The 12,427-nt window shown below is 43.1% G+C and overlaps 1 protein-coding gene and 1 pseudogene across 2 annotated transcripts in view; one reads left to right on the top strand and one right to left on the bottom strand.

The window, feature by feature from the left end:
- LOC126299556 (uncharacterized) overlaps window positions 1–12,427 on the bottom strand; it is a 132,421-nt gene that overhangs the window by 101,417 nt on the left and 18,577 nt on the right. For both annotated transcript variants that reach the window (XR_007552826.1, XM_049991551.1), the window contains exon 2: window positions 1,763–1,887. Coding sequence is in view for 1 of the 2 variants with exons in the window: in XM_049991551.1 (XP_049847508.1) it covers window positions 1,763–1,859 (97 nt within the window). In the remaining variant the exon portion in view is untranslated. The remainder of the gene's footprint in view (window positions 1–1,762; window positions 1,888–12,427) is intronic.
- On the top strand, window positions 5,772–5,889 carry LOC126300133 (5S ribosomal RNA; annotated as a pseudogene).

The raw sequence follows: 12,427 nt of genomic DNA, 5'->3' as shown, positions 1-12,427 counted from the left end.
AACGGGTTATACACAATGCTGGTGACTACTTTGAAGGCCAGTAAAACTTTGAAACACAAATCTACTTTGTACGAGCTGTAAATAAATAGTTGCCACTTTTAAAGTTCCATTCCTCGTATATATATATATATATATATATATATATATATATATATATATATACTACTGGAAATTGAAATAAGAACACCGTGAATTCATTGTCCCAGGAAGGGGAAACTTTATTGACGCATTCCTGGGGTCAGATACATCACATGATCACACTGACAGAACCACAGGCACATAGACACAGGCAACAGAGCATGCACAATGTCGGCACTAGTACAGTGTATATCCACCTTTCGCAGCAATGCAGACTGCTATTCTCCCATGGAGACGATCGTAGAGATTCTGGATGTAGTCCTGTGGAACGGCTTGCCATCCCATTTCCACCTGGCGCCTCAGTTGGACCAGCGTTCGTGCTGGACGTGCAGACTGCGTGAGACGACGCTTCATCCAGTCCCAAACATGCTCAATGGGGGACAGATCCGGAGATCTTGCTGGCCAGGGTAGTTGACTTACACCTTCTAGAGCACGTTGGGTGGCACGGGATACATGCGGACGTGCATTGTCCTGTTGGAACAGCAAGTTCCCTTGCCGGTCTAGGAATGGTAGAACGATGGGTTCGATGACGGTTTGGATGTACCGTGCACTATTCAGTGTCCCCTCGACGATCACCAGAGGTGTACGGCCAGTGTAGGAGATCGCTCCCCACACCATGATGCCGGGTGTTGGCCCTGTGTGCCTCGGTCGTATGCAGTCCTGATTGTGGCGCTCACCTGCACAGCGCCAAACACGCATACGACCATCATTGGCACCAAGGCAGAAGCGACTCTCGTCGCTGAAGACGACACGTCTCCATTCGTCCCTCCATTCACGCCTGTCGCGACACCACTGGAGGCGGGCTGCACGATGTTGGGGCGTGAGCGGAAGACGGCCTAACGGTGTGCGGGACCGTAGCCCAGCTTCATGGAGACGGTTGCGAATGGTCCTCGCCGATACCCCAGGAGCAACAGTGTCCCTAATTTGCTGGGAAGTGGCGGTGCGGTCCCCTACGGCACTGCGTAGGATCCAACGGTCTTGGCGTCCATCCGTGCGTCGTTGCGGTCCAGTCCCAGGTCGACGGGCACGTGCACCTTCCGCTGACCACTGGCGATAACATCGATGTACTGTGGAGACCTCACGCCCCACGTGTTGAGCAATTCGGCGGTACGTCCACCCGACCTCCCGCATGCCCACTATACGCCCTCGCTCAAAGTCCGTCAACTGCACATACGGTTCACGTCCACGCTGTCGCGGCATGCTACCAGTGTTAAAGACTGCGATGGAGCTCCGTATGCCACGGCAAACTGGCTGACACTGACGGCGGCGGTGCACAAATGCTGCGCAGCTAGCGCCATTCGACGGCCAACACCGCAGTTCCTGGTGTGTCCGCTGTGCCGTGCGTGTGATCATTGCTTGTACAGCCCTCTCGCAGTGTCCGGAGCAAGTATGGTGGGTCTGACACACCGGTGTCAATGTGTTCTTTTTTCCATTTCCAGGAGTATATATATATATATATATATATATATATATATATATATATATATATATATATATATATATATATCATACATACAAATCGAGAATTTGCTCGCACAGAGACACGTCCACGTGCTTCACTTACTCGTGCAGTAAATACAGCAGTGGAAACAAGAGAATCATAGGTAATGTAAAATATACTTACCAGAGATTGGTTCTTCTTCGTAAACGTTATCGTAGAGAGAAATTGCTTGGGCCACGGCAAACAGCATAAACGCCAAAAGGAGCACCCGAGCAACCATTTCGCTGAGTTCGTTACTGGTCGAGGTCCTGGAAAAAAAGAGGTCGATAGTTATAAAAATGAACTCTTCTGTTTGAAGATGTCTATAGCGGAAAAGACCTGAAATTTTAAATTGCCAGTGACCTCCTTTTCTCTCTTAGTTTTTGGATAATGGACTGCATTTAGCAGCAGTAAAATGTTAAACATGTACTTGGTATGGGACGAGTTCAGTTCTAATTCAGGGATGCTGATTTATTAATCGCTGGTGTCCTTCAAATTTCAGTCTTCTGATGAAATGGGTTCTACCATGAAATGCCGTCAATTCCGTAAGTAGGGGAAGGTGAGTGACAGTGGTCATTGCATGTTTCTTACCCTGGACAGTGCTGCTGCCTGTTGGGAGTGCTCAAACTGGTTTTAATATACACCATGTTTGTTCTCAGTGAGTGAGACAGAGGAAGCGTGTTCTTTTAGTTTTTAGTAAAATCTTTCAGGCGTCTCATGCAAGGTGTCGATATTATTCTTGTTTAACTCACTTAAACGCAGAGTAATACCTTCATATAACACCGAGGTTTAAACAATGTCTATTGGCCTGCTTAGGTAGTTGCTAGTTATTTATTTCGGTATCAAACGGCCTTGCTGTGCTGGTACTGCGAACGGCTGAAAGCAAGGGGAAACTACAGCCGTAATTTTTCCCGAGGACATGCAGCTTTACTGTATGATTAAATGATGATGGCATCCTCTTGGGTAAAATATTCCGGAGGTAAAATAGTCCCCCATTCGGATCTCCGGGCGGGGACTACTCAGGAGGATGTCGTTATCAGGAGGAAGAAAACTGGCGTTCTACGGATCGGAGCGTGGAATGTCAGATCCCTTAATCGGGCAGGTAGGTTAGAAAATTTAAAAAGGGAAATGGATAGGTTAAAGTTAGATATAGTGGGGATTAGTGAAGTTCGGTGGCAGGAGGAACAAGACTTCTGGTCAGGTGACTACAGGGTTATAAACACAAAATCAAATAGGGGTAATGCAGGAGTAGGTTTACTAATGAATAGGAAAATAGGAATGCGGGTAAGCTACTACAAACAGCATAGTGAACGCATTATTGTGGTCAAGATAGATACGAAGCCCACACCTACTACAGTAGTACAAGTTTATATGCCAACTAGCTCTGCAGATGATGAAGAAATTGAAGAAATGTACGATGAAATAAAAGAAATTGTTCAGATAGTGAAGGGAGACGAAAATTTAATAGTCATGGGTGACTGGAATTCGAGTTTAGGGAAAGGGAGAGAAGGAAACATAGTAGGTGAATATGGATTGGGGGTAAGAAATGAAAGAGGAAGCCGCCTAGTAGAATTTTGCACAGAGCACAACTTAATCATAGCTAACACTTGGTTTAAGAATCATGAAAGAAGGTTGTATACGTGGAAGAACCCTGGAGATACTAAAAGGTATCAAATAGATTATATAATGGTAAGACAGAGATTTAGGAACCAGGTTTTAAGTTGTAAGACATTTCCAGGGGCAGATGTGGACTCGGACCACAATCTATTGGTTATGACCTGTAGATTAAAGCTGAAGAAACTGCAAAAATGTGGGAAATTAAGGAGATGGGACCTAGATAAACTGAAAGAACCAGAGGTTGTACAGAGTTTCAGGGAAAGCATAAGGGGACAATTGACAGGAATAGGGGAAAGAAATACAGTAGAAGAAGAATGGGTAGCTCTGAGGGATGAAGTAGTGAAGGCAGCAGAGGATAAAGTAGGTAAAAAGACGAGGGCTGCTAGAAATCCTTGGGTAACAGAAGAAATATTGAATTTAATTGATGAAAGGAGAAAATATAAAAATGCAGTAAATGAAGCAGGCAAAAAGGAATACAAACGTCTCAAAAATGAGATCGACAGGAAGTGCAAAATGGCTAAACAGGGATGGCTAGAGGACAAATGTAAGGATGTAGAAACTTATCTCACTAGGGGTAAGATAGATACTGCCTACAGGAAAATTAAAGAGACCTTCGGAGAGAAGAGAACCAAGTGTATGAATATCAAGAGCTCAGATGGCAACCCAGTTCTAAGCAAAGAAGGGAAGGCAGAAAGGTGGAAGGAGTATATAGAAGGTTTATACAAGGGTGATGTACTTGAGGACAATATTATGGAAATGGAAGAGGATGTAGATGAAGACGAAATGGGAGATACGATACTGCGTGAAGAGTTTGACAGAGCACTGAAAGACCTGAGTCGAAACAAGGCCCCCGGAGTAGACAACATTCCATTGGAACTACTGACGGCCTTGGGAGAGCCAGTCATGACAAAACTCTACCAGCTGGTGAGCAAGATGTATGAGACAGGCGAAAAACCCTCAGACTTCAAGAAGAATATAATAATTCCAATCCCAAAGAAAGCAGGTGCAGACAGATGTGAAAATTACCGAATTATCAGTTTAATAAGTCACAGCTGCAAAATACTAACGCGAATTCTTTACAGACGAATGGAAAAACTGGTAGATGCGGACCTCGGGGAGGATCAGTTTGGATTCCGTCGAAATGTTGGAACACGTGAGGCAATACTGACCTTACGACTTACCTTAGAAGAAAGATTAAGAAAAGGCAAACCTACGTTTCTTGCATTTGTAGACTTAGAGAAAGCTTTTGACAATGTTGACTGGAATACTCTTTTTCAAATTCTAAAGGTGGCAGGGGTAAAATACAGGGAGCGAAAGGCTATTTACAATTTGTACAGAAACCAGATGGCCGTCATAAAAGTCGAGGGGCATGAAAGGGAAGCAGTGGTTGGGAAAGGAGTGAGACAGGGTTGTAGCCTCTCCCCGATGTTATTCAATCTGTATATTGAGCAAGCAGTAAAGGAAACAAAAGAAAAATTTGGAGTAGGTATTAAAATTCATGGAGACGAAGTAAAAACTTTGAGGTTCGCCGATGACATTGTAATTCTGTCAGAGACGGCAAAGGACTTGGAAGAGCAGTTGAACGGAATGGACAGTGTCTTGAAAGGAGGATATAAGATGAACATCAACAAAAGCAAAACGAGGATAATGGAATGTAGTCAAATTAAATCGGCTGATGCTGAGGGAATTAGATTAGGAAATGAGACACTTAAAGTAGTAAAGGAGTTTTGCTATTTAGGAAGTAAAATAACTGATGATGGTCGAAGTAGAGAGGATATAAAATGTAGACTGGCAATGGCAAGGAAGGCGTTTCTGAAGAAGAGAAATTTGTTTACATCGAATATAGATTTATGTATCAGGAAGTCGTTTCTGAAAGTGTTTGTTTGGAGTGTAGCCATGTATGGAAGTGAAACATGGACGATAACTAGTTTGGACAAGAAGAGAATAGAAGCTTTCGAAATGTGGTGCTACAGAAGAATACTGAAGATAAGGTGGATAGATCACGTAACTAATGAGGAGGTGTTGAATAGGATTGGGGAGAAGAGAAGTTTGTGGCACAACTTGACTAGAAGAAGGGATAGGTTGGTAGGACATGTTTTGAGGCATCAAGGGATCACAAATTTAGCGTTGGAGGTCAGCGTGGAGGGTAAAAATCGTAGAGGGAGACCGAGAGATGAATACACTAAGCAGATTCAGAAGGATGTAGGTTGCAGTAGGTACTGGGAGATGAAGCAGCTTGCACAGGATAGAGTAGCATGGAGAGCTGCATCAAACCAGTCTCAGGACTGAAGACAACAACAACAACAGTTTCATCTGTGCACTACTAACGCCGACATGGCGTCCGATCCGGGAAAGTGGCCACACTATTCGTCGCGAAAAGTGGCCAACGTGGTAATCCCATAAATCTTAGTTACTCCCACACACAATATTTCATATTTACTTCTAAATCATTTTATATACAGATCTATCATTCGTCATTCTATCTCTTCGTCACTATTTCTAAATAATTAATTAAAGAAGAGCTATAGGTACAAAAGGCAACGGCCTTGCCGCAGTGGATACACTGGTTCCCGTCAGATCACCGAAGTTAAGCATTCTCGGGCGAGGCCGGCACTTGGATGGGTGACCATCCTCGCCGCCATGCGCTGTTGCCATTTTTCCGGGTGCACTCAGCCACGTGATGCCAATTGAGGAGCTACTCGACCGAATAGTAGCGGCTCCGGTCAAAGAAAACCCTCGTAACGACCGGGAAAGCGGTGTGCTGACCACATGCCCCTCCTATCCGCATCCTTAGCTGAGGATGACATGGCGGTCGGATGATCCCGATGGGCCGCTTGTGGCCTGAAGACGGAGTGCTTATAGGAACAAACGTAAATGAAGTAGGTGTCAAAAAGTTTGGGAAATTTGTGGAGTGTGTCCAAGGAAGAACAAGAAATCCTTGATTATGATTTTGAAATGGGAATGCGATTTTATAGAGTTATAGTGAACGATCTATGAATATTAGCATTCCAGTTAGCTGCGCTGAACGAAATACCGCATCGTTTTATCAAAGACAGAGATGGCAGCACTCTAATATCTGTCTTAGGAAGCCTACCTCGATGGCAGAAGATAAGTTTCTAACAATATCAGCATAGACGAGTTTTCTGATCTCTTTGAAGCAGTGCAAGAAAAACAAAGTCATTGTGCTCATCACATTTATAACGTGGATAAAACAGTTGACAGTTCAGTCCAAGAACAGCAAAGTGTGTGCTCTTAAAGGAAATGCTATACCGTTGGCGTTACTTCGGCTGAAAGAGGGTTGCCGTTCACTTTCTGGGTGTGGTAGTCCGCACTGACTACTATAGACCGTTCCCGGGCGGCCGGCTGTTCGGCTGTAGTTGACGCAGCTCCCTGGTTGATCCTGCCCGTAGTCATATGCCTGTCTCAAAGATTAAGCCAGGCTAGACAAAGCGCCACTGTGTAAGCAGTTAAGCAAAGCTCTGCGTTCTAACACACACAGGCCAAACGGGACCGACCGAGCGCCGTGTCATCCTGCGCCAATGGCGATATGGTGTGGCATGGGGTCAGGAGACCGCTCTCCCGGCCATCGTCAGCTTTCTTGACCCTGGGGTCGCTACTTCTCACTCAAGTAGCTCCTTAATTGGCATCACAAGACTGAGTACAACTCATTCCAGGACTCCAACCAAGGAAAACTCTCTGCCAGTGCCGGGAATCAAATCCAGGTCCTCAGAATAGCAGCTCGACATGTTGACCACCGAGCTACGGATGCGGACGTACTGTGTAAGGCTTCAGAGGAATACTTATAGGTCTTATTTACATTTTTAGGTTTCCGTACATCACTCGGTGAAAACGGAACCATTCTAGGATCACTTTGTTGTTCGTCTGTCTGTGCGACTGTTGTTATTGTTGTTGTGATCTTCAGTCTTGAGACTGGTTTGATGCAGCTCTCCATGCTAACCTATCCTATCCACGTTTCTTCATCTCCCAGTACCTTCTGCAACCTACATCCTTCTGAATCTGCTTAGTGTTTCATCTCTTGGTCTCCCTCTACGATTTTTACCCTCCACGCTGCCCTCCAATATGTGATCCCTTGATGCCTCAGAACATGTCCTACCAACCGGTCCCTTCTTCTCGTCAAGTTGTGCCACAAACTCCTCTTCTCCACAATTCTATTCAGTATCTCCTCATTAGTTATGTGATCTACCCATCTAATCTTCAGCATTCTTCTGTAGCACCACATTTCGAAAGCTTCTATTCTCTTCTTGTCCAAACTATTTATCGTCCATGTTACACTTCCATACATGGCTACACTCTACACAAATACTTTCAGAAACGACTTCCTGACACAAATCTATACTCGATGTTAACAAATTTTTCTTCTTCAGAAACGCTTTCCTTGCCATTGCCAGTCTACATTTTATGTCCTCTCTACTTCGACCATCATCAGTTATTTTGCTCTCCAAATAGCAAAACTCATTTACTACTTTAAGTGTCTCATTTCCTAATCTAATTCTCTCAGCATCGCCCGACGTAATTCGACTACATTCCATTATCCTCGTTTTGCTTTTGTTGATGTTCATCTTATATCCTCCTTTCAAGACACTGTCCATTCCGTTCAACTGCTCTTCCAAGTCCTTTGCTGTCTTTGACAGAATGCTACTGTTATGAAACACCTTTTCTCAGGAACAAGCAAAGATATCAAGTTCAAATTTATGTCACATAGTAAGATCTACAGTCCCTTATGGTGTAAAAATGCAACTAAACTAAACTCCGCCTGAACAGGTCATGTAGGTACAACGGTACCGACCGGCCGCCGTGTCATCCTCAGCCCACAGTCATCGCTGCATTCGGATACGGAGGGGCATATGGTCAGCACACCACTCTCCCGGTCGCATGTCAGTTTACGAGACCAGAGCCGCAACTTTTCAATGAAGTAGCTCATCAGTTTGCCTCACAAGGGCTGAGTACATCCCGCTTGGCAACAGCGATGGGCAGACCGGATGGTCACCCATCCAAGTGCTGGCACAGCCCGACTGTGCTTAACTTCGGTGATCTGACAGGAACCGGTGTTGCCACTGCTAAAAGGCCACTGGTGTAATGCATGGAAGCTTCTAAGTAAATGCAAAAAAACTACGGCCATTTACATCATACATTTTGATACTCGAAAACTTACTCATCAAAACCTATAGGACACTTCCTGTTGACCAGGAATCATGAAATATGGCAAGTAGCAGCTTTTCACAGTACAACTAAAGGCAGAAAATCAGGAATTGTTAATCTGTAATTATATCACACGAAATTTTTTTGGCCTTTTGCCTTTCTGACCTTCCAACTGTTACGACCCCTTTTTCTCAGGAACGGGTTGATGTATCAAGTTGAAATTCATGTCACATACTAAGCTGTATGATTCCTTGGGATGCAAAATACTTGAGCTTCTAAGTCAATACAATCAAAATATACGGCGTTTGTGTTACATCTGTTGATATTCACAAACTCACTCATAAAAACCTGTAGGGTACTTCCCGTTGACCTAGCATCATGAAATTTGTAAGAAGTAAGCTTTCACAATTAATGTAAAGGAAAAAATCAGGAAAATCGTTAATTTGTAATTACATAACACAAAAAAGAGATTTATTTTGTGATTTGATATCCGACTTCAAACCTAAAATGAAAACATTCTCGAAAGTCTTAGAATTCCCAGGACCGATATCTTGCTAGTATCAATATAGATAACATGCAAAAGATTCTCGATTCCCGGGATGAAGGAACTGTCTATATAAATAATTACGTTTGTAGGGAACTCAGACCGCGAGACCTGGCCATTTCTTTTACTTGTAAATATTTGTAATGCTATCTTATAATATGTAGATTCGACGTATGTAAGCGGGAAGATTCGATCAATAATCACGGTTTGGTGAAAATTCACATTAGCTCACATTCTTCTATTGGTTTTAGAAACAGTCACTGTATCGACTCCAATGCCGCTCCTATGGAACTGTATTAAACGCTAAAGGAAAAGGAAAGAAGATGACAAATATCGTCAAGGCACCCTCAGCATTTCGAAATGAAAGCTGTACTGACAGATTCCATCAACTATAGATTGACAAATGGTAGGATGTTGTTAGGATTTTTTCGTAACCAGGGATGAGTATTCCTCCGTTCCAGTATTACGCACATAATCATAGCTTCTTCATAAAATAATACTACATACTAGTTGAAATTCTACGGAAAGTTGAGTAACTTCACGAGAGGAAAAAACAAAAACGAAAACAAAAAAAAAAAACCAAAAAAAAAACGAAGTCAGTCAGTTGTAGAATTTTGGAACACGTATTATGTTCGAGTATAATGTCTTTTCTGGAGACTAGAAATCTACTCTGTAGGAATCAGCATGGGTTTCGAAAAAGACGGTCGTGTGAAACCCAGCTCGTGCTATTCGTCCACGAGACTCAGAGGGCCTTAGACATGGGTTCACAGGTAGATGCCGTGTTTCTTGACTTCCGCAAGGCGTTTGACACAGTTCCCCACAGTCGTTTAATGAACAAAGTAAGAGCATACGGACTATCAGATCAATTGTGTGATTGGATTGAGGAGTTCCTAGATAACAGAACGCAGCATGTCATTCTCAATGGAGAGAAGTCTTCCGAAGGAAGAGTGATTTCAGGTGTGCCGCAGGGGAGTGTCATAGGACCGTTGCTATTCACAATATACATAAATGACCTGGTGGATGACATCGGAAGTTCACTGAGGCTTTTTGCAGATGATGCTGTGGTGTATCGAGAGCTTGCAACAATGGAAAATTGTACTGAAATGCAGGAGGATCTGCAGCGAATTCACGCATGGTGCACGGAATGGCAATTGAATCTCAATGTAGACAAGTGTAATGTGATGCGAATACATAGAAAGATAGGTCCCTTATCATTTAGCTACAAAATAGCAGGTCAGCAACTGGAAGCAGTTAATTCCATAAATTATCTGAGAGTACGCATTAGGAGTGATTTAAAATGGAATGATCATATAAAGTTGATCGTCGGTAAAGCAGATGACGGACTGACATTCATTGGAAGAATCCTAAGGAAATGCAATCCGACAACAAAGCAAGTAGGTTACAGTACGCTTGTTCGCCCACTGCTTGAATACTGCTCAGAAGTGTGGGATCCGCACCAGATAGGGTTGATAGAAGAGATAGAGAAGATCCAACGGAGAGCGGCGCGCTTCGTTACAGGATCATTTAGTAATCGCGAAAGCGTTACGGAGATGATAGATAAACTTCAGTGGAAGACTCTGCAGGAGAGACGCTTAGTAGCTCGGTACGGGCTTTTGTTAAAGTTTCGAGAACATACCTTCACCGAAGAGTCAAGCAGTATATTGCTCCCTCCTACGTATATCTCGCGAAGAGACCATGAGGATAAAATCAGAGAGATTAGAGCCCACACAGAAGCATACCGACAATCCTTCGTTCCACGTACAATACGAGACTTGAATAGAAGGGAGAACCGATAGAGGTACTCAGGGTACCCTCAGCCACACACCGTCAGGTGGCTTGCGGAGTATGGATGTAGATGTAGATGTAAAAGTGCTTCCTAGTACTTCGCTGTCGTCTATTCCGGCAGTTAGATGGGCTGACTGAACCAAGCATCAACACAATAGTTATTATTACTTGCAGAAGAATTTGATTGGTTTTAACATAAATTGCGAAACAAGTAGGACTATAAATTTTAGGGACTGAGTATGAATGAAATTTAAGGGCTGAGAAAGTGTTGGATATGAATTATTGCCTTTGTCTCTTCTCGCCTGTTCCAGTTATAGCCGACAGTCTTCTATCATAAGCTTATAATTCGAATAAGCTAGTCTATTCTGAACTTGTAGTGTACAATATTCTACCAAGAGTCATTGCTTTAGGTGCCACTGTTGAGGATATGGATTGCCTCGGTATTCTGTCTTAATAACTAAGCCAAAATATTATTATTTAAGCGGATGTCTTGGTCAAAAGGTATCAGGTTATTACCTTCACTTATAATACGTATTGTGGTTATGAAACACGAAGACACTTTAATGAGATAAGCTGGTAATCTTCCTTAAAATCCTTTGCATATCTAAGTACCCTTGTACTAACGAATGAAGAGCCCTAGTAATCCAGAAACATCTACGTTTCATTTTATGGATAAATATAAAGCAGTCGGTTCGCGATTGTTTTACTCGGCTTAGAAAATTAGTGTAGAGGTAGTAAAAGCATGTGCCATTTGGAAAAGTACGTGCTTCCACTAACAGCATCTTGAATTAGAGGTGGAGCGCACTGCAACCCATACACTCCCAGCGCTTGGTATTGGCATCTGTTAATTCTCAGCTGTCCGTGACAGATCCGTGACAACCACTGCAGGCAACAATTACTGGCGGTAACATTGGTCAGTAAAGCAACAGAGATCTAAGAAGGCTCAGCTGCCAACAAATTTCTTTTATAGTCCGGAGTATGTCGATAGGCGCCTAACATTTGTGAAGAACATGCTTTATACGCACCTTTCAGATTAATTTTTGGTCACTGAGCAGTCACAGATATTTAATAGAGTTCTCCATATGGTAGTGGTACGTGGTCTAATTTCGTTATAGATATTTTCAGCCAATTTTGTGAAGCCATTATTTGCTCTCCGAGTCAATTGTAACGTACACCTTTCTAGAGACGTACTTCACGATCTCAGTTCCTTGTCCTAGTGAACGTCATTCTATCTGACAAGAAGCAATCTATCAGAGATAAAAGACAATATGCGTTCCTCAGAAGCGAGAGGTTCGTTTTATTACTTTATTTTCGTGGCTAGAACTGTTAGTGAAGCGGTATCGTGTGCACTGCTCAGACCGAAGAATGTTGCTGCCTGCTACAAGGTAAACGTGTCTGCTGAAATAGACTTCTGTGTCACCCGTTAGGTGGATGAGAACAGCTAAACACCCGCCTGATTATTAGTAACTGAATGCTGGTGCATTAGTCAATAACGTAAATTATATCTCCTTTATTCATGTTTTTGGTTGAAGAACAATGGTCAAAGCGTCTACAATTTTGTTTACAATAAATAAATTATGGTCATCAATAGCTTTCGTGGGGAAACTATCGATGAATGACAAGACAGATGGAAAAAGGAGTAGGAGTTTCGTCAGACGGTAGTAGTGAATATTAATCTGATTGAGCCCCGACTGGACGGCAGC

Source organism: Schistocerca gregaria, chromosome X, assembly GCF_023897955.1.
Source record: "Schistocerca gregaria isolate iqSchGreg1 chromosome X, iqSchGreg1.2, whole genome shotgun sequence".
NCBI lineage: Eukaryota > Metazoa > Arthropoda > Insecta > Orthoptera > Acrididae > Schistocerca > Schistocerca gregaria.
This window is presented reverse-complemented; position numbering and strand designations above follow the sequence as displayed.